Source organism: Ahaetulla prasina, chromosome 9 (genome assembly GCF_028640845.1).
Source record: "Ahaetulla prasina isolate Xishuangbanna chromosome 9, ASM2864084v1, whole genome shotgun sequence".
NCBI classification, from domain to species: domain Eukaryota; kingdom Metazoa; phylum Chordata; class Lepidosauria; order Squamata; family Colubridae; genus Ahaetulla; species Ahaetulla prasina.
Window position 1 is genome coordinate 20,230,962 of NC_080547.1, and position 22,125 is coordinate 20,253,086.

A 22,125-nucleotide genomic window follows, 5' to 3' on the forward strand; every position below is an offset into this window, starting at 1 on the left:
TTGTTGGATAAGTGATTGTACTGTACACTGGTTAAATTGTGGGAATTATTATGGAAAATAAAAAACTTTTTAATATAAAAAAAAAGAATAAGAGAATAAAAATACAATGACAGGGACGATAGGCACGTTAGTGCACTTATGCACCCCCCCCCCCTACTGACCACTTAAGTATGAAGTAAGGTCCACGGAAGTCAATTTGTGACTAAAACTGTGAAAACTATGATTCTGGTAATCTTTTGAAATGAGCATACACAAAGTCATCGAGCCATTAAGTAGAAGTCGTAGGATCATCCCATACAGTACACTGTCGTGTCACCAACAAAGGGCAACATTTAAATTGCGTCATTGGTTATCACCCTAATGATGTTTGTTGATGGTAAGAATTCATGAAACAAAATCTACAACTGTAAATCTACAACTTACTCTAGAACTCAAAGATAAAAGTGAATCAAGGTACTATGAGGTCTGGAGTAAATTCTACGAACGGCTTGAGAGAAGGAAAAATGCCAAAAACAAGAGATAATGAGAGTCTGGAAATGTATATATCAAATGTATATTGTACTTGCGAGAGTATAATAGATTTATAAAATATGTATATCGTTGGAGTAGTAGTAGTAATATAGTATATACTTGATATATAAGGAATTAGGAGATATGTAAATTTGTATATAGACTGAGAAATAGTATAGTATATAGTAACTTGATAGTATATAGTAACTTGAACTTGACGTAAATGTTAGAAACCAGAGACATGGAGCAATATCCATTGTTTTTGTTTGCTTTTAAATCTAATAAATTTTTTCAAAAAAAATATTTTTTTTTAATTTTTTTTTTATTTGCATTTATATCCAGCCCTTCTCCGAAGACTCAGGGCGGCTTACACTATGTCAAGCAATAGTCTTCATCCATTTGTATATTATATACAAAGTCAACTTATTGCCCCCAATAATCTGGGTCCTCATTTTACCTACCTTATAAAGGATGGAAGACTGAGTCAACCTTGGGCCTGGTGGGACTTGAACCTGCAGTAATTGCAAGCAGCTGCCGTTAATAACAGACTGCATTAGTCTGTTGAGCCACCAGAGGCCCCTGAAACTTGGATGAAACTTGGATGCTACCTACTCTCAATGGTCTGGGAGATTCAGAACAATGCAACAAATTACAATAATGTGAATAAAACTTAAAAATTTGAAAATAAAAGATGGCCAGCATGATGAAGCAATGTGTCTCACTCTCCTAAACGAAGGACTGGGAGAAGAATCCCCAGCCCCTCTGAACAGTACCAGAATGGGAGCCATCTGGGTCTTGAGAAGAACCCCCATTCCAGAGGGACACTGCTGTAGAGAAGGCACAGCTCTGGGTGGGTGCCTGAGAGAGGACATTGTTTAATCAAAGAAACCTGAAGAACACCAACTTTGCTGGATTAAACAGGCCAGGCTAATATTATGGGAAACAATGGTCCCTCAGGTAACCAGGTTCTGTGCCATGGATGATGTCATATCACAACTTTGTCAAGTATTTCATATCTCAATGCTTCAAGCTTCAAACATGCCTTGCTTGAAACCGTTATCTCATTCCTGAAAGAGGATTTTCTAGTTTCGAGTGTTTCAAGCTTGAAACAGAAGATCTTAAAGTTGAAACAGAGGTATTTTATCTCAGAATGACTGAAAAAGATCCTTGTTCGACACAAGGGAAACCATAAATTTGAAACGGGCAGTGTTGGCTTTGAAATGGTTCAAATTCAAAAAAAAATTATTTTTTTTGCAAACCTCCTATTTCGCAGTAACAATGAATGTCATTCCTGTTGCTAGCTAAAAAGCAGATCCAGAAGTCACATACTTTGTATTACAATGCGATACTTTGTCAAAGCTGATCTATTTTAGAAGACGTATGAGCATATTAATAAACATTTATAAACATTTATATAGATATTATTTGCCGAGGTCTAGTAAAAAAAAGGTTCCTTAAATAACCTTTTGCCATTTTTTTTTTGCTTACTGGAAAATATTAGACAATATTTGCTCTCCCACACACACTGCGGATTTTTATATATTGAAAATAGAATATGTAGGGTTTTGTTAAAAAATATTATCTAATATAACGCCTCTCTAAGGGAGGTTTCTATCAGGCTTCATATATACATATTTTTTTTACCGAGTTACTTATCATTAATGTCTGCATTTTTATCTGCATCCTGTGCTATTTTTCTCATGGTTTTTATCAAAAATCCATTAAAGGTAAAGGTAAAGGTTCCCCTTGCACATACATGCTAGTCGTTGCTGACTCTAGGGGGCGGTGCTCATCTCCGTTTCAAAGCCGAAGAGCCAGTGCTGTCCGAAGACGTCTCCGTGGTCATGTAGCCGGCATGACTCAACACCAAAGGCGCACGGAACACTGTTACCTTCCCACCAAAGGTGGTCCCTATTTTTTTCTACTTGCATTTTTACGTGCTTTCGAAACTGCTAGGTTGGCAGAAGCTGGGACAAGTAACGGGAGCTCACCCCGTTACACGGCAGCACTAGGGATTCGAACCGCTGAGCTGCCGATCTTTCGATCGACAAGTCCTAGCCCCTGAGCCACCGTGTCCCTTCAAAAAAAAATCCATAGCTTTGCTAAAAAAAAGAAAAGGAGAGAGAGCCAGAGAGCAAGAACTAAATACAATATATTCTGCACCCCAGCAGATTTGTCTATTTTCTTCTTACAATTTATGATGTCTAATAATCCTTGCAGTTCTAATTTTACTTTCCCTTACAGCTCAACACTCCTGGAAGATTTTTTTTTTCTTTGTCGAGTAGTAATTTCTATTCCTTGATCCAATTTATACAGTTGTCTCTCTCACACAAGGCGACTATAGGGTGGCATACAACTTCACACAAACGGCGCACGATTGCCCCAACACGAGACGTAAGGGATTGTGCACAACATGGGACCTTCAGCTGGAATTCGTCACGCGCATTTACTGGATGGGTAAGTCCTGTCCGTACCTACTGAGATTTATTCCTGGCCAAGATTGCAAGATTAGTAATTCATAGTAACGCCTGTAGTTCCTTGCTGTAGATGAGTCAGCTATCCGTTTCTGAAGACTCAACTCTTGAAGATGTCCAAGAGTCAACGCTCTTCATGTTGGTTGGTTTGCTTGTTTTTTGTTTTTTGTTTATATTTTTTTTGTAAGAATTCATACTGATTTCAAGCCCAAATTTCTGCAAGGATGAAAATAGTCAAAAGGAAACGAGGTGGCCTCTTACCTGCTGGAACAATGACTCTTCTTTCATTGGTGGTCATGTTGGGAGGGGGAGGTCCATTCTTCTCATCTATATAGGTGCCATAATTCAGAGGGTTGGATTCTGGACCAGCACCAACGAGTTTGTTGCACTTGCTAACACTGCAATCCACTGGAGATTCCCTGAAATAGGAATGCACAGAGTGGTCAATGCCTGGAATGCACTACCTGATTCTGTGGTTTCATCCTCAAACCCCCATAACTTTAACCTAAGACTGTCTACTGTTGACCTCACCCCATTCCTAAGAGGTGTTGTGTCTGTGCCCCCCGAGCCGGGCCTCCTGCCAGAAAGTGACTTGGAGCCAGGCCCCCTGCTAGAAAGTGACTTGGAAAGTGAGGGGGAAGGGCCATCAGGACTTACCTCGGGAGCACCAGCTTCCCTGGCTCACTTCCAGGAGCCAGAGGCAGGCCAGGTGGAAGAGATAACGAGGGCTCCATCCCTTGACTCTTTCCCCCCAAGCCACGCCTTCAGACCCAGCTGATGGCAATCAGGCTTGGTTGGACCCTAGGTTTCGTAGGCAGGAGAGGCGGGAACAACAGAAGCAGGGGTGGGGCAGGCCTAGGAAGTGCTGAGTCATGGAGCCACACCCCACAGGATATAAAGGCAGTGAGAGCTGCTGTGCCTCTTCGTAGCAGGCAAATCAACTGATTAACTAAGAGCTGAAGTTTGTTCCTGGGTGACTCATTGGCGTCGAGGGACATAACAGAGACACTTGGCAAACGCTCGCTATTTTGCTGCCAGAGCTGATAGTGCCGGCTACTTAAGCCATCACTCAGACGGAGGCGAAGGAGGACAGAACAAGAGGTCTGTAAGGGACGTGCATAAGCGCACCAGTGTGCCTACCGTCCCTGTCCTAATGTCCCCTTTTATTTGCACCCATTTCCTGTATTCATAATCATGTTTATACTTATATCTGTTATCTTATACATGCTTGACAAAATAAATAAATATAAATATAAATAAATAAATAAATAAATAAATAAATAAATAAAATAGAAACACAGTTGCCAGGTCAATATTAACCCAGCTTTGCTTTTTGGTTTCTGGATCCTTCTGCCAACACTACAAATTAAAGCCAAAGGAATGTATTCATTCATGATGGAAATAACAGGTAGTCCATGTCTTCCAACCATTCATTTAGTGACCATTTGAAGTTATTATTCCCCCCCCGCTCTTCTCTTCCCTTCCAGCCTGAAGCTACGTCTAATTATAATAACGTTTGGGTTATTATCACCTGGATAACTACATCTGATGGATCCCTCGTCCTCTACAGCCCCCCTCCCCACATCCTTTGTGGCAAAGAGATGCAAACCAGCCCTTGTCTCAGGCACTTTGGACAAAGGGGGGAACTGCAGCCCTCGCTCTTCCATTCCCAAAGCCCCAGAGTCCCCACACCAATTGACTGGCTGCGAATTGTCCTGGGGGGCTGTGGCGAAGGGACTGGGAGGAATTGGCTGTGAATGATTTTGCCAGGGCAAAAGACTGGAGGAGAGCCAGCCAAGGAGAAAAGTTTGTGGCTAATAATGCAGAGGCGAAAACCTTAAGGCAAAACAGGCAAGGGGAAGGGTTCAAGCTGAAAACTCCCATTCCGGGGCTCAGCTCAACAATGAGTTCTCCTAAGACCTAGAACCACATCATCTGGAGCCCACCTCCAGATCTAACAATACCTGATCTAGACAGACCTGTGTCTGATCCAATACAGGCATTATTATAATCATGAACTTTATCCACCAGAACAAATTGAGATGGCCTTTCATTTTATTTGGGAGATTCTGGCCATCACTGTTCAAAAAACAGAGGGATTGCAAGACCCCAAGGTTCAGCAATGTCTCTCTACTTTGTGTCAGAATGGTCAAAAACATGGTAACTCCAAATCTCAACCAGCAGATACTCAGTCTCACACATTGGAAAAAAGAATCCAAACACAAAATACAAACTCGATGGACATTACCTTACAGATGACCCCCACCCTGTCAAAGGCCTTGAGTTTTCATATCCAATGATCTAAGTGCCAAAGCCCACTGCAACTACATCGCAAAAAAGGCTTTAAGAGTTGTAAACCTAATCTTGCGTAGCTTCTTCTCCAGAAACACTACACTACTAACCAGAGCTTATAAAACATTTGCTGGACCAATTCTTGAATACAGCTCGCCTGTCTGGAACATTTCAGACATCAATACAATTGAACATGTCCAGAAATATTTTATAAGAAGAGTTCTCCACTCCTCTGAAAACAACAAAATACCTTATTCCACCAGACTTGAAATCTTGGGTTTAGAAAACTTAGAACTCCGCCGCCTTCGACAGGACCTGTGTTTAACTCACAGAATAATCTATTGCAATGTTTTTCCTGTTGAAGACTACTTCAGCTTTAATCATAACAATACAAGAGCAAACAATAGATTTAAACTCAATGTTAACCGCTTCAATCTTGATTGCAGAAAATATGACTTCTGTAACAGAGTTATTAATACTTGGAACACACTACCTGACTCTGTGGTCTCTTCTCAAAATCCCCAAAGCTTTAACCAAAAACTATCTACTATTGACCTCACCCCATTCCTAAGAGGTCCGTAAGGGGCGTGCATAAGAGCACAAACGTGCCTACCGTTCCGGTCCTGTTGTTTCCTTTCATTATATCCAATTAATATAGTTATTACATACTTATGCTCATATATATGCTTATATATTGTATAGTTATTTTCATGCTTATGCTTATATACACTGTTGTGACAAAAATAAATAAATAAATAAATAAAAATAAAAATACTTAGTCACATGGTTACTCCATCCTAATGTCCACCTGTCAGATCAGTAAAAGATAAACATCCCAACTAGGCACAGTAGAACCTTAAACTCACAAATGAAGTCATTTATATATCAGCCAGCTTAAGTGATGAGTTTTTTTTTTATTTGCATTTATATCCCGCCCTTCTCCAAAGACTCAGGGCGGCTTACACTATGTTAAGCAATAGTCTTCATCCGTTTGTATATTATATACAAAGTCAACTTATTGCCCCCAACAATCTGGGTCCTCATTTTACCTACCTTATAAAGGATGGAAGGCTGAGTCAACCTTGGGCCTGGTGGGACTTGAACCTGCAGTAATTGCAAGCAGCTGTGTTAATAACAGACTGTCTTAGCAGTCTGAGCCACCAGAGGTCCATACTCATTAGTACTGGTAGACATATCTAGATCCTATTGCTATGTTTCATCTATGATATTTTCTTTGAATCCATAAACCATGTCACCTGACCCAACCAACAGCCACAAGAAAAACAAGCTTTGAAAGAATCCAGTCCATTCAATAAACAGAGAAAAAGAACATGCCTGCATGGTTAAATTCCCATCTGCTGAACAAGCCTGGAAGGATTTTCCAACAGAGAACTTTAAAATTTGTTTGCTAAGGCACAGAGGCAGAATTATTCTAGCATAGTTATCATGGCTGGGAGATAAACTTTCTGCCGAGATATTCAGAGGCAGACAGTAATTTTTTCCTCATGTCTTTTTGGGGCAAAGGACTGCTTGGAAATGGAAATAAGACGTATAACTTACACATGTTAGAACTTAAGGTTGTACGATTTCGCCTACTGTTTTTCCAGGCGTGGAACCAAAGGCGGTCTTTAGAGAGGCAAATTGCTGATCATTTTTAATGTCCCCGTGGCAGGCAGAAAAAGTTTTAAGCAACAGCAGGAGTGAAGAGAGAGAAAAAGAGAGAGAGAGAGAGAGAGAAAGAGAAAAATATTGGGAAAGAGAGGAAGGAAGGAAGGAAGGAAGGAAGGAAGGAAGGAAGGAAGGAAGGAAGGAAGGAAAGGTGGGAAAGAGAAAGAAAAAAGAAGAAAGAAGAAAGAAAAGAAGGAAGGGAGGAAAGAAAGAAAGAAAGAAAAAAGAGAAAAAGAAAAAAGAAAAAGAGGGAGGGAGGGAGGAAAGGAGAATTAGTTTCTCACGAGTGACAGACATTCTTTGTGTCAGGTGTTAAAAACTATAATGATTTTGGAGTACAAAATGTCTGGCAGTCTGCAGTTTCATCTAGACGGTTATAGTCTTCTTCAAAGCACAATTTGTTGGCCAACAGGCCAACATTTATTTTTATTATTTATTTATTATTTAAATTTGTATACCGCCCTTCTCCCGAAGGACTCAGGGCGGTTCACAGCCAAGTAAAATGCACAATACATACAATTAAAATACTAATAAAAAACTTATTTAAATTGGCCATAATTAAAATTTGGAAGTAAAACCCATTTAAAAACCCATAACTTAAAAAACTAACCCAGTCCAGCGCAGATAAATAAGTAAGTTTTGAGCTCATGCGAAAGGTTCGGAGGTCCGGAAGTTGACGAAGTCCTGGGGAGCTCGTTCCAGAGGCGGGGCCCCAGAGAAGGCCCCTCCCCTGGGTGCCGCCAGACGACATTGTCGCGCCGACGGCACCCTGAGGAGTCCCTCTCTGTGAGAGCGCACGGGTCGGTGAGAGGTATTTGGTAGCAGCAGGCGGTCCCGTAAGTAACCTGGCCCTATGCCATGGAGCGCTTTAAAGACGTTCACCAACACCTTGAAGCGCACCCGGAAGGCCACAGGTAGCCAGTGCAGCCTCGCAGGATAGGTGTCACTCGGGAGCCACGAGGGCTCCCTCTATCACCAGCAGCTGCATTCTGGACCAACTGCAGCCTCCGGATGCCCTTCAGGGGAGCCCCATGTAGAGAGCATTGCAGTAGTCAGGCGAGGCGTCACAAGGGCGTGAGTGACTGTGCACAAGGCATCCCGGTCTAGAAAGGGGCGCAACTGGCGCACCAGGCGAACCTGGTGGAAAGCTCTCCTGGAGACGGCCGTCAAATGATCTTCAAAAGACAGCCGTGCATCCAGGAGAACGCCCAAATTACGCACCCTCTCCATCGGGGCCAATGACTCGCTCCCGACAGTCAGCCGCGGACTCAGCTGACTGTACCGGGATGCCGGCATCCACAGCCACTCCGTCTTGGAGGGATTGAGCTTGAGCCTGTTTCTCCCCATCCAGACCCGTACGGCTTCCAAACACCGGGACAGCACTTCGATAGCTTCATTGGGGTGGCCCGGTGTGGAAAAGTACAGCTGGGTACATGGAGTACATGGAGAGACAAGACAGAAAGACATTAACAGCTACCAGGGTAGTAAAGGTAAAGGTTCCCCTCGCACATACGTGCTAGTCGTTGCCAACTCTAGGGGACGTCTCCGTGGTCATGTGGCCGGCATGACTCAACACCAAAGGCGCACGGGAAACTGTTACCTTCCCACCAAAGGTGGTCCCTATTTTTTCTACTTGCATTTTTACGTGCTTTCGAAACTGCTAGGTTGGCAGAAGCTGGAACTAGTAACGGGAGCTCACCCCGTTACACGGCAGCACTAGGGATTCGAACCGCTGAGTTGCCGACCTTTCGATCGACAAGCTAAGCTATCTTAGCCCCTGAGCCACCGCGTCCCTACTACCAGGGTGGGAGTTTTATCTATTTAGCCCTACCTGGATCGAAGTCAAACTTTGCCAGCTTGGTGCTTTCCAGAAATATTAAGATTTTAATATTGGCAGAGATTTGGAATTGTTTTGTGCATTTCTGCACTGAGCAAGAGGTTGGATCAGATGACCTATGAAGTCCCTTCTAACACATATCTTACATGAATCCGAGAATTCCTAGCCAGCTTAACCTTGGAAATATTGTCTGGGAATTCTGGAAACTACAATCAGCAGTGTGTCAGGAGGCTGCCAAGTAGGTAAAACCAGGTCTAGGAGGTTTCTGATTCTACAGACACTCTGGCATAGATAAGAACCACTATAGTTCAATGGACTGCCTATTGGAGTATAGCAGCGGTAAAATCCTCTGAAGTCTGTTTCCAGTTCTGTGAGTCTGCTACCGAGTGTGTGCTTTGCGTGCATGCGTGCATGAGGAGTGCCCGTGCAGCACTACAAAAGGAACATTTTGAAGCCCTCCGAGTCTGCAAAGGTAAGTAGAAGAGAGGGGTGTGTGGAATCCGCTGTGCCACATGATTTAGATTAGCTAGAAAGCAAAAACTGACGATTCTAGCTAATATAAATTGCGCGTCACAGCTGATCGTTGCACAGCTGATCATCAGAAATACCAGTTCGGGTGAAGCATTTTTACTACCGGTTCGTCCGAACCGGTCTGAAGTGGTACCATTTCACCCCTGGAATATAGAGGCTGAACTACTGGCATCAGACTGGTGACACTCAGATTCAGGTCCCAACAACCATGAACCTTATTGGTGATTTGAAGCAAGTCACTCTTCCAGCCCAATTTAACTTCATAAGGTTGTTGTTACAAGGGTAAAATGAAGTATCTGTTGTGACTCCAGCCCCCAAACCTGGCCCCATGCCCGAAAGTGACTCCGAAAGGGAGGAGGAAGGGCCGGTAAGGCTTACCTCTGGAGCACCAATTTCTTTGGCTTGGCTCCAGGAGCCAGAACCAGACCAGTTGGAGGACGTAATGAGGCCATCATCCCCTGATTCCTCCCTTCCCCAGGCTACACCTTCAGACCCAGCTGATAATAATAATAATCAAGCTTGGCTTGACCCGTGCTTCAGAAGATTAGAGAGGCGGCGTCATCAAAAGGAAGGGTAGGGCACGAGCCCCATCCCACAGGATATATAAGGAGCTTTGGGACTGCTCTCACTCCACGGGAAGCAAACGTTTAGCTGAACCGTTTCAAAAAGAGCTGAAAGTCTTGCTACGTGAGTCATTTGTTTGAACTTTGGCAGGCAGCTGCGATTTCTCTGCCAGGACTGATAAGAGCCGTGAATCCACTGGCTGAAGGCCAGCTCGTGGGTCTGAAGTGGGGAAGGAGACAGAACAGTATCAGTCTGAACTTCCAAAGGACAGCGAGGATGTACTCTATTAAAAGGTCTGACAGAAATCGGACTTTGGTTTGAAAATTATCCTCACCCATGGAGGCAGTCCAAACAAAATCTAATTGAAGATAAAGGCTCATCACAGAACTGAGAGATGCATGGACCAAGAAACATGTTCGTTCCTAAAACGTACCCACATCATTCATGACTCTGATGCATTTCTATTTCAAATACAATCATTTTCCCCCCCAAGAAATATCCATCTACATTGTACGAATCCCAACCTGAATCCTTTTTTCTTGGGGGACAATGATGTGGAAGCAACCATTTTAGCTGCACAGTGTGGGTTACATGACAACAAGGCCTACTGGGCTGGGGTACGCAAGGATAGAGAAGCATGCCTACTCATTGGTCAGTTGAAGACTGCTTTGTGGGTAAATATGAAATATAGTAGTGGCCAAAATTGTGGAAATCTTTTGGGGAAAGTGTATTTTTGAGGTTTGATGGCTAATAACACTACCTTTTTTTTGGAGTTTCAAGATAATCATATCCCACTGCTCGAATGGTCTGGGAATAGCCCAGACCTTAAACCCAGTTGAAAATCTATGGATCCAACTAAAGAAACTTGTTAGTCAGAAGCGACCCAGCAATAAAACCCAGTTAATAGAAGCAAACATTCAATCTGTGTTTCACATTAGAACAGCTGCAGAACTGAAAGACTTGGTTCACTCCATGGGAAGAAATTGTAAGGCCATAATTCACGCTAAAGGTTACCCAACTAAGTATTAACTGACATGGTGATAATTTTTGTATATCTCATTTTTTCTACATGTTTCACTTTTCTTCTTTACACTGTAACTGCTTTCCTAATAGCAAATCTTTCATAAAAGTTATTGCATTACATTCTTGATTAAGTTATCTTTCCATTGATATATAATTTTATGGTACTATTCCAAAAAAAAAAAAAGTGGTGTTATTAGCTAGTTTTAGAAAAGAGACTTTTCCCAAAAGGTTTCCACAATTTTGGCCACTACTGTATTTTGGAGAAAAGATCTCAGGTCAGCCAGAATTCAAGATGGGAATGTCTTTGCAGGTAACATTTAGAAGCCATGTAGAACAGGGATCTCCAAACTTGGCAATTTTAAGACTTGACTTTGTGGTTTGGGTGGGGAATTCTGGGAGTTGGAATCCACAAGTCTTAAAGTTGCCAACTTTAGAGACACCTGATGTAAGCAATCAAGATGTAAGCAAATATTATTATCCCAGTAAATCCCCCCTCACCCAGGGGTAAAATGCTCCCGGTTCGGACCAGATTGCACAATCCGGTAACGATCGTGGTCGGTGGTTCGGTGATCCGGTAGCGATGGCAGAGCGAAGCTCCGCCCACTCCCCCGGGGTGTCATTACTTCCCGGTTTTAACCAGGAAGTAATGTGTTTTTAACCTTCTGTGCATGTGTAGAAGGTTTTGCACATTTGCGGAAGGTCTGCGTGAGCGAAGGGAGCGCTTGTGCGTGGCGCATGCACTTCCGAACCGGTAAGAAAGGTAAGTAGATTTCACCCTGGCCCTCTCCCTCCCCAAAAGAAAGCAAGATAAAGAGAAGGAATTCCACAGATGATAACAAGTTAAGGCCATTTGATATATTACATGCAAAAAATAAATTGCCTCTGATATCAGTAAGTTCTATGCACTGAGGCACAATCATATTTTATGTTTTACGGGCCATTCTTAAAATGTCTGCACCAATAAACACAACATGTAAAAGACCTTGGTTTTTCGAATAAAGAGGGTTCCTCCACCAACATTAAAACTCAGTGGAGCTCAAGAAAGCGTAAAGAATATTTGAGAGCTCGTTAACCAATTAAAACCTAGGTAAATAAAATTAATACCATGTAAGCGTTACAAAGCTTGATGATGAGTTACCATTGAATCATGTTTTTTTTTTTATTGAAAGAGTTTTAAAAAACAAAAACATTTTTCCCCCTTTTTTCCCCCCTCCCTCCCAAAAAACCCCCTTCCCCCCTCCCCCCCCCCCCGGCTTCCCGGGTCAATCACAAGGTATTGTTATACATAAACCAAACATAGAATAAAATTTTCCCTTCCAATCCAAGTAACCACATCCAAAGCTTTTCATCTCCCAACCCCCTCCCCATTACATAAAATAACTTTCTAATTATTCAAAGGCAATCTGATATTTCTTAATCTGATATCTATTTTGTAAATAATCAATCCATTTTTTCCATTCAATTAAATATCTTTCCTGCGTATTGTCTTTTAAAAAAGCTGAGATTTTAGCCATCTCAGCCAAATTAATAACTTTCAGTATCCATTCTTCTATTGTAGGTATCTCTTCTTTCTTCCAGTATTGTCCAATCAACAGTCTTGCTGCTGTTATTAAATTCAGAATCAATTTAGTCTCAATCCCTGTACAATCCGTTATAATTCCCAAAAGGAAACATTGTGGCAGGAACTTTATCTTCTTCTTCAGTACATTTTGAATAATCCACCAAATTCTTATCCAAAAGACCTTAATACCATTGAATCATGTTAATTCCAACTCTCAGCATTTCTATATTTTGTATTTTGAAATGGAATTAATTGGCATTCAAGGAGAATAGAATAAAAATAGAATAACAGAGTTGGAAGGGACCTTGGAGGTCTTCTAGTCCAACCCCCTGCTTAGGCAGGAAACCCTGCACCACTTCAGACAAATGGTTATCCAACATCTTCTTAAAAGCTTCCAGTGTTGGAGCATTCACAACTTCTGGAGGCAAGTTGTTCCACTGATTAATTGTTCTAACTGCCAGGAAATTTCTCCTTAGTTCTAGGTTGCTTCTCTCCTTAATTAGTTTCCACCCATTGCTTCTTGTCCTGCCTTCTGGTGCTTTGGAGAATAGCTTGACTCCCTCTTCTTCGCGGCAGCCCCTGAGATATTGGGACACTGCTATCATGTCTCCCCTAGTCCTTTTTTTCATTAAACTAGACATGCCCAGTTCCTGCAACCGTTCTTTATGTTTTAGCCTCCAGTCCCCTAATCATCTTGGTTGCTCTTCTCTGCACTCTTTCTAGAGTCTCCGCATCTTTTTTACATCGTGGCGACCAAAACTGGATGCAGTATTCCAAGTGTGGCCTTACCAAGGAAGGGAAGAAGATATTGTTATCCTTATTGTTCTTATTCTTATTCAGTGGTGGGATTCAGCCAGTTCGCACCACTTCAGGAGAACCGGTTGTTAACTGTCTGAGCAGTTTGGCAAACTGGTTGTTGGAAGAAATCATCAGGGCAGAGAACCGGTTGTTAAATGACTTGAATCCCACCACTGTTCTTATTCCCTAAGTGAACTGTTTTGCACCTCCTCTCTAGTTCATTTTTGCACATGGGCTTTTTCCTCAGAATCTTGAATGAAGCAGATTTTTTGAGGGTGGGGGGGAGAAGCAGCACTTGAGGTTAATGGAAAAACTAGAAAAAGTGGATGAGTGTTTTCTAGAGCCTTCCCCAGCTGGCTTGCAGATGTAGGGGGACAAGGGGCCAACATCATCCTCACATGTGCACATATTGTAATGTAATGCTCTCTACATGGGGCTCCCCTTGAGGTGCACCCGGAGGCTGCAGTTAGTCCAGAATGCAGCTGTGCGGGTGATAGAGGGAGCTCCACGTAGCTCCCGTGTAACACCACTCCTGCGCAGACTGCACTGGCTGCCTGTGGCCTTTCGGGTGCACTTTAAGGTTTTGTTTACAACCTTTAAAGCGCTCCATGGCTTAGGGCCTGGGTACTTACGGGACCGCCTGCTGTTACCTCATGCCTCCCACCGACCCGTGCGCTCTCACAGAGAGGGACTTCTCAGGGTGCCGTCCGCCAAATAATGTCGGCTGGCGGCCCCCAGGGGAAGATCTTTCTCTGTGGGGGCTCCCACCCTCTGGAACGAACTTCCCCCGGGTTTACGCCAAATACCTGACCTTCAGACCTTCCGCCGCGAATTGAAAACACATCTATTTATTCGCGCGGGGCTGGCCTAAATTTTATTGGTTTTAAATTTATTATTAATTTTAATGGGGTTTTTAGTTTATATGGCCACTTTTATAATAAGTTTTTTAATTTAGTATTTTAAATTGTATATTTTTGTACTGTTTGTTTTTTATCTTGGCTGTACACCGCCCTGAGTCCTTCGGGAGAAGGGCGGTATAAAAATTGAATAAATAATAATAATAATAATAATAATAATAATAATAATAATAATAATAATAATAATATGCATCCTATTTATTTATTTATTTATTTATTTATTTATTTATTTATTTATTTTGTTTCTAAATCAGGTTCACTGCTCTTTGGGGGGAAAAAAGGAGTAAGCAAAGAGCCTGCATAATACAGACTTACGCTTTGGAAAGCGTTGGTCAAAAGTCAAGTGGCCCAAGCTAAAATGACCAAGGAAATCTGTGCGGCGCAAAATAGCCAATAGGAGATGGACAGATCCCAGCCTATGTTTACTGCAACTCCGTCGCTGAGATGTTGTACACCATTCCCACGGCAAGATTTGTGTTGGGAGAAGAAGAAGAAAAACACTCTTTTGAGAGTTCCTTAGTGCTCTCTGAGCTTGGTTGTTTTCTTGCAGATGTTTCATTACCCAAACTAAGTGTATCATCCATGCTAGAGTAGCACGGATGAAGTTACTTAGGTTGGGTAATGAAATGTTTGCAAGAAAACAACCAAGCTCAGAGAGCGCCAAGAATCCTGACACTTTTTGCCCTCTTCCTCCCACCTCCTCCTCCCATTCTCTTTCTCCTCCACTCTGCAACCCCCCCTGTTCTATCATCATCATCATCATCATCATCATCATCATCATCATCATCATCATCATCATTATTATTATTATTATTATTATTATTATAATTATTATTATTATTTATTCGATTTTTATACCGCCCTTCTCCCGAAGGACTCAGGGCGGTGTACAGCCAAAATAAAACAAACAATACAATATACAATTAAAACCCGAATTAAAAAACTTATTACACCATTGGCCTAAGACTTTAAAACATATAAAACTAAAAAACCCATTAAAATTCATAATAAAAATTTAAAAAACCCAATAAAAACCCAATAAAATTTAAGCCAGCCCCGCGCGAATAAATAGATGTGTTTTCAATTCGCGGCGAAAGGTCCGAAGGTCAGGTATTTGGCGTAAACCAGGGGGAAGTTCGTTCCAGAGGGTAGGAGCCCCCACAGAGCCCCCACAAAGAAGGATCTTCCCCTGGGGGCCGCCAGCCGACATTGTTTGGCAGACGGCACCCTGAGAAGACCCTCTCTGTGTGAGCGTACAGGTCGGTGGGAGGCATGCGGTAACAGTAGGCGGTCCTGTAACTACCCAGGCCCTAAGCCATGGAGCGCTTTAAAGGTAGTGACCAAAACCTTAAAGTGCACCCGAAAGACCAAAGGTAGCCAGTGCAGTCTGCGCAGGAGTGGTGTTACATGGGAGCTACATGAAGCTCCCTCTATCACCCGCGCAGCTGCGTTCTGGACTAACTGATGCGTTCTAACAACTGATGATGTTACCTAGTTGGGTCATGAGGCGTCTGCAAGAAAACAACCAAGCTCAGAGAGTGCCAAGGACCCCCCACCTTTCAATCCTGAGCTACAAATAATTTCCTTTATTGAAAACACTATTTAAAAACTAGAACAGCTAAAGACAAATATAGGCTGTCTCCATCAAGGTCCAGGGATGGGACAGTGTAACAAGGCTACCTCCTTTAAAAATAGTTCATGAAACATCTTCATGCTACAGCAAATAGGAATGGTAGATGAGCCTGTAGAATCGTACAGCTATTGTTCTGCCAAAATAATAGTAATGAGGATAGGCGTTACATCACTGCATGTTGATGAATGGGTGATGCTATGTGATCGCTCATGGGGAATTGACATAAGCCAGACAAAAGGTCAAGACGAATTAAACCACACACATGATGTGGGAGGAACCACAACAGAATCTCCTGGTTTTTAGGAAAAGCTCATTACAACTATATCCACTCTCCCACTATGAACCCAAACCCCGAAACTGATGGGTTTCTTTTAACCCCTTTCCATTTTTTATTTCTTTTACCTGCAAACTGGTCCCTTAGTTAGAAGAAAACCTGGAGATGGTTGATGCACTTAACTTTGGCAATAGAGAAGTGCCACATCAGTAATCCAACTTTCTACGCTATTTAAAATTTTGAAAAAAAAAATGAGGGAGCTCTATGCCATCCTTCATCTCGCATAAGAGCTACTCTGCACCTGACTTGTGCATCATAAAAAAAGAGTGTAATTCCTATAGCCTCTCCTGAAATTATGATATCTTAAATTAATTTGCTGTCATTAATTTCTACATTAGAACCGGTGGTGGGATTTAGCCAGTTCGCATCACTTCCGGAGAACCGGCTGTTAACTTTCTGAGCAGTTTGGTGAAACTGGTTGTTGGAAGAAATCATTAGGGCAGAGAACCAGTTGTTAAATTATTTGAATCCCACCACTGATTAGAACCATCACTGCAAACCCTTTGAACTCAGTCTCAGTCCTTCCATCTTCATGACCTGTTCAAATCGCCAAAGTCCAATTTTTAAACTCATCAATGAAGAATTTGTCCCAGCTGCCTTGAGAACATCTTTGGGAAACAATAACGGCAGTAATAATCCAGTCCAGACCTACAATCAATGGTGGCTTGCTAACCGGTTCACCCCGGATCGGGAGAGCCAGTAGTGGTGGTGGCAGAAGGCTCCGCCCACCTGCCCAGATGCTTTTGCACATGCGCAGCAGTGTTGTGCACACACGCGAATGTGCGTGCACGAGCGAACCAGTAGCAAAGTAGATTGAAACCCACTACTGCCTACATTCACAAATATTTATCTGCTTCTTCCTAGGAGGGTAATAATCTTAAACCGGTTTGGTTTGCCCAGAATTACATATTATCCCTATAATATACAAGCTATTTCTGAGCTGCCTGTGGGCACTGCTTCTTCATTTGTTCATATCATGCAGAGATACAGCTTCATTGGGAATGGAATAGAAATAGAAATAATAGAAGTAATAGAAATAATACAAATAGAAATAGAAATTAATGGAATGGAATGGAATGGAACGGTATAGACTAGACTAGACTAGAGTAGACTGGACTGGACTGGACTAGAACAGAACAGAACAGAACAAGAGTGTGAAGGGACCTTGGAGATCTTCTAGTCCAACCACCTGCTCCTGTGACATCCTGAATAGGGATGTCACAGAAGGTTAAAGAGCAAGGAATGAATGTGTGCATGGTTGCAAAAGGAGGAGAAGTCAAGATTCTGGTACAATTCTTCGATCATGGGCTAAAAGTGTCATTAAAGAGTAAATGCATGTTTTGATTCGAATCCGGCTTAAGAAAATCTATGCAATACATACTGATATGACTTCTTGTTGATTCGCCAGTAAACCGCAAGAGGAAATTGCTTTCCTACCATTTCTCTTGGTAGTGGTTTTATGAATGGATTTGTTTGTGCATTTGTGTGTGTCTATAAGAGAAAGACAGAGTGTCTCTACATGAAAAGCTAATGAATGGAAGAGAGCCCAGCCGCATAATATGTAACGTGCCCCATTCTCACCGTTCTTCCTAAGATCCAAGCTTCCCAGCATCATCATGCTGTATATATCCACTTAACTAGTATGTCGAGTTCAGGGGTCGGCAACCTTAAACACTCAAAGAGCCACAAAGGTCCTAACCAGAAGCCCCCCATTCAATTCTGGAGCCGACCGAAAGTCCAGTTCCCCCACCATAGAGTCTCCTGCTAGCGTGGCACTCTTTTTCCTCTACCTGGCCTAACTGAAAGCCCTATCAATTGTGGAGCCAACCAGAAAACCCGCCCCTTGCCAGAGAATCTCTTCCTGGTGCGCCGGGCTTTTCCCGCCCATAAGCGGAAGCTCCTCTCAAAATTGTGGCGGCGACAGGGAGCCACAGCAGAGGGATGAAAGAGCCACATGCGGCTCCAGAGCCGTGGGTTGCTGACCCTTGGTCTAGTTCAGCGGTTCTCAACCTGTGGGTCGGGACCCCATTGGGGGTCGAATGACGATTTGCCAGGGGTCACCTGAGACCATCGGAAATATGGGAAGTATACTTGCGAGTCAAAGAATCACGCTCCAATGGTTGACTCCACAAGCCAGCTGCAGGCTCTTCAAATTGCTAGCCAAATTCGGCTTCAGGCGCGATGAATTAAAAAAGAGAGAAATCTTTGCTCTGATGTCTCCCTCTCAAGCCAGCTGCAATCACTCCCAATCGCTAGCCTAATCTGGCTTCAGGCGCGATAAACTTAATAGGGGAGGAGTCTCCGCTTTAATGCCTCCGTCCTCAAGGCAATCGCAAGGAGTTCAGATCGCTAGCCAATACGGCTTCAGGCACGATAAATTCAAAACGAAAATAATTTTATGGTTGGGGTCGCCACATTGTGGGGAATTGTATTAAAGGGGTCACAGCACTATAAAGGTTGAGAACCACTGGTCTAGTTACATCTGAGATACAAATTATTGTTATTCCCTCTAGATGGCAGCAAAGTTACAACTCTCTGTATATCTTTGGTGCCCTCTGGTGGCTGACTGGATATTTGTGGCCCTGATAAGATAGCTCAATTTATTGTGCTACAGATGATGCACTTACCTGGATCCATTCACATGATCGTATTCCCTCTTAACATTGACGCGGACTGGCTGATTGATCCACTCTTGCTGGGGAGGTAAAGGGTTGATCTTGTGGGGTTGGCCATAATCCGGGTTCCCTGAGGCTGTCATGTCTGCTTTGGAAAGGTGAGCAGCAGCTCCGTAGGTAGAATCGAAGAGTGACTGATCTTCACTCACCACTGAGAGAGCCTCCTAGATATCAACAGGAGAAAGAGTAATTAAAGCAGGTGTTAAAGCTAGCGCAGAAGCTCAGCGTACATCTCCTTCTCACAGCTGGCAAAGAGATAGCCAGAAAGGCTCGATCTAAAACTGGCATTCACCAGGGGTGAGCTTCAAAAATTTTAGCAAGGGATTCTTTGCTCGGTTGCTGGGGTGGGCGTGGCCATGGTGGGTGTGGCCTAGCTAGCCTCCTGCACCACAATGGGGTGGGGGGCGTTTTTGCCCTTCCTGGGCTCTGGAGGCTTTCCTCGAGCCTCCAGGTGGGTGAAAATTGCCTCCCCAGGCTCTGGAGGCCCTCTGGAGGCCAGAAATAGGCCCGTTTCCAGCCTTCCCAAACTTCCGGTACGCCCGGGGTTTTTTTGTTTTTGTTTTTGTTTTTAGAAAAATTTTATTGGTTTTAAAAACAAACAAAAACAATGGACATTGCTCTACATCTCTGGTTTCTAACATTTACGTCAAGTTCAAGTTACTATATCATATATTCCTCAGTCTATATACAAATTTACATATCTCCTAATTCCTTATATATCAAATGTATACTATATTACTACTACCCTTACAGCTAGATACATATTTAATAAACCTATTATACCCTCACAAGTACAATATACGTTGATACATACATTTCCAGACATTTATTATCTCTGGTTTTTGGCATTCTTCCTCCTATCAACCCAGTCATAGAATTTACTCCAAACCTCATAGTACCTTGATTCGCTTTTGTCTTTGAGTCCTAAAGTAAGTCTGTCCATCTCTGCACAGTTGTAAATTTTGCTTATTACTTCTTCTTTAGAGGGTGGTTCTTTAAACTTCCATTTTTGAGCAAATGCTAATCTTGCCACGGTTAATATATGCAATGTTAAGTAGGTTACATTTTTATCTTATTTGCAGTAGGCCCGGGGTTTTTTCCCCTCCCTGAGCCTCTGTGCGCGCCCTGCACTTGCCTGCATCCAAAATGGGCCGCATAGAGACTCCTGGGAGGGGAGGGGTGGGGTGGGTGGGGATTCTCCAAAGTGCATAGAATCTTAGCTAGAGGTTCTCCCAAACCCCTGCGAACCCCCAGCAGTCCACCCCTGCATTCACCCCAGGGGCCTCTGGTGGCTCAGACTGCTAAGACAGTCTGTTATTAACACAGCTGCTTGCAATTACTGCAGGTTCAAGTCCTGCCAGGCCCAAGGTTGACTCAGCCTTCCATCCTTTATTAGGTAAGTAAAATGAGGACCCAGATTGTTGGGGGCAATAAAAGTTGACTTTGTATATAATATACAAATGGATGAGACTATTGCTTAACATAGTGTAAGCCGCCCTGAGTCTTCGGAGAAGGGCGGGATATAAATGCAAATAATTAAAAAAAAATGAACCGGAAACCTTTTGTGCTTCCACCCAACCACTGAGCCAAACTGGTGGATTCTTCGCTTTAATCGGAGCAAGCTGGAAGAACCTAGAGTAGAAGAGCTGCACACTGTATCTGTGGAGAAGAGCACCTCCCTTTGTTCTGGTAATCTGCCAGATTCAGAAGAGCTAAGCCATCCCTTCTCCAGACGGTTGCTTTATGGATAGACAGCAAACGCAACTCCCTGAATTTGGAACTGACAAGATTTTCGTGATGGATGGGGGAAAATAACCGAGTTGGACTGAGCTAAACGTTCTGCTACATGGAAAAAGTAACCATGTGGATGCAGCTTTCTCCATCAGTCATTTGGAGTGCTATTTCATTCAACACCACCCATCTGCTGGAGCCTATGGCCAGGACAACTTGGAAATATATATATATATATATAATGCAAAAGTCAGCTCCGGTGTGTTCTGTTTCACAGGACAACCAATATTTCAATCCTGGCATCCGCACGTTAAATAATGACAGCTATGGACAAATACTGAGACTGTCTGAAACCCTGGAAAGCTAGCCATGAAGGAGAAGGGGTTGACCACATTCAACAAAGATGTGTCATATATAGAAGAAATAATCATGTTGATCCTCTTTGATAGTACCTCTACAGATATTGAGATACTATAATATAGTTCTTAGGATGGTATGGTAGGGTATGGTAGAGTAGGGTAGGGTAGGGTATGCTTTGGTAGGGTAGAGTAGGTAGGATATGTTTGATAGGGTATGGTTTGATAGGGTAGGGTAGGATATGGTTTGATAGGGTAGGGTAGGGTGTGGTTTGGTAGGGTATGCTTTAGTAGGGTAGGGTAGGGTTTAGTAGGGTAGGGTAGGTAGGATATGGTTTGATAGGGTAGGGTAGGGTATGGTTTGGTAAGGTAGGGTAGGGTTTGGTTGGGTAGGGTAGGATAGGATAGGATAGGGTATGATGGTACTATAATATAGTTCCTAAGCATAATCAAAGCATGACTACCATCCGGCAATGGGACACTGCCTTCTACACTACACAATTGTTGGTCTCTGTCCAGCAGTCTAGACTAGACCTGAGACAGAGGCTTTGTTTTTTTAATATCTTACATTATGTTGTCCTTGGTAGTAGGCCAGTTTTAGCTTTCCTCATTTTTATGCTACATTCCTGGCATATCGCTCTGGGCTCTGTCAGTGGCTGAGCCAAGAAGACCCAACCAAGTTTCTGTGCCTGCTGACACAGCCCAGTCCTGCGTCTCTTGAGGCAAATCCGTGAAACAGAAGACTGACTTTTCTAGAGGGGTGACTGGCAAAAGGAAGGCAGGGCGTAGGGAAGAAAAACACCTTCAGAAGTAACAGAGGTATGGAAAGAATTCCTACAGAAAACAATTCATAAACCAGTTGCAGGCCAAAACGTAGAGCAAGGCTTTAGTGGCAAGAGTCCAAGGGGTGAGAGCTTTGCCATATAATTGAAGGTTTAGACCTGAAGCGTTGCAAGGAAAATTCATAACATAGGCATTCTGCTGCCTTACAACTTTTCTCAAACTAATCTTCACTTGGAAGGTCAGGATGCATCCATGGGGCAGAGGATGTTCTTTGATGTTTTTTTTTTAAAGAAATATTATGCCTCTGTCCTCATTTTCAGGGTGCCTTAGAGTTTTTCCAAATCTCTTTGGATGAGTTTTTTAATCTCACTTTGGATTGTAAGCTAAGGATGCTGTTATTATTGTTCGATTCACAAACTCTGCATCAGTCTTGTAGCT

At 42.9% G+C, this 22,125-nt stretch overlaps 1 protein-coding gene across 3 annotated transcripts in view; it reads right to left on the reverse strand.

The window, feature by feature from the left end:
• FLI1 (Fli-1 proto-oncogene, ETS transcription factor) overlaps window positions 1–22,125 on the reverse strand; it is a 148,079-nt gene that overhangs the window by 37,847 nt on the left and 88,107 nt on the right. For all 3 annotated transcript variants that reach the window (XM_058194990.1, XM_058194989.1, XM_058194991.1), the window contains 2 exons: window positions 18,770–18,981; window positions 3,246–3,403 (listed from right to left, as the gene is read on the reverse strand). In XM_058194990.1, the coding sequence (XP_058050973.1) occupies window positions 3,246–3,403; window positions 18,770–18,981 (370 nt within the window). The remainder of the gene's footprint in view (window positions 1–3,245; window positions 3,404–18,769; window positions 18,982–22,125) is intronic.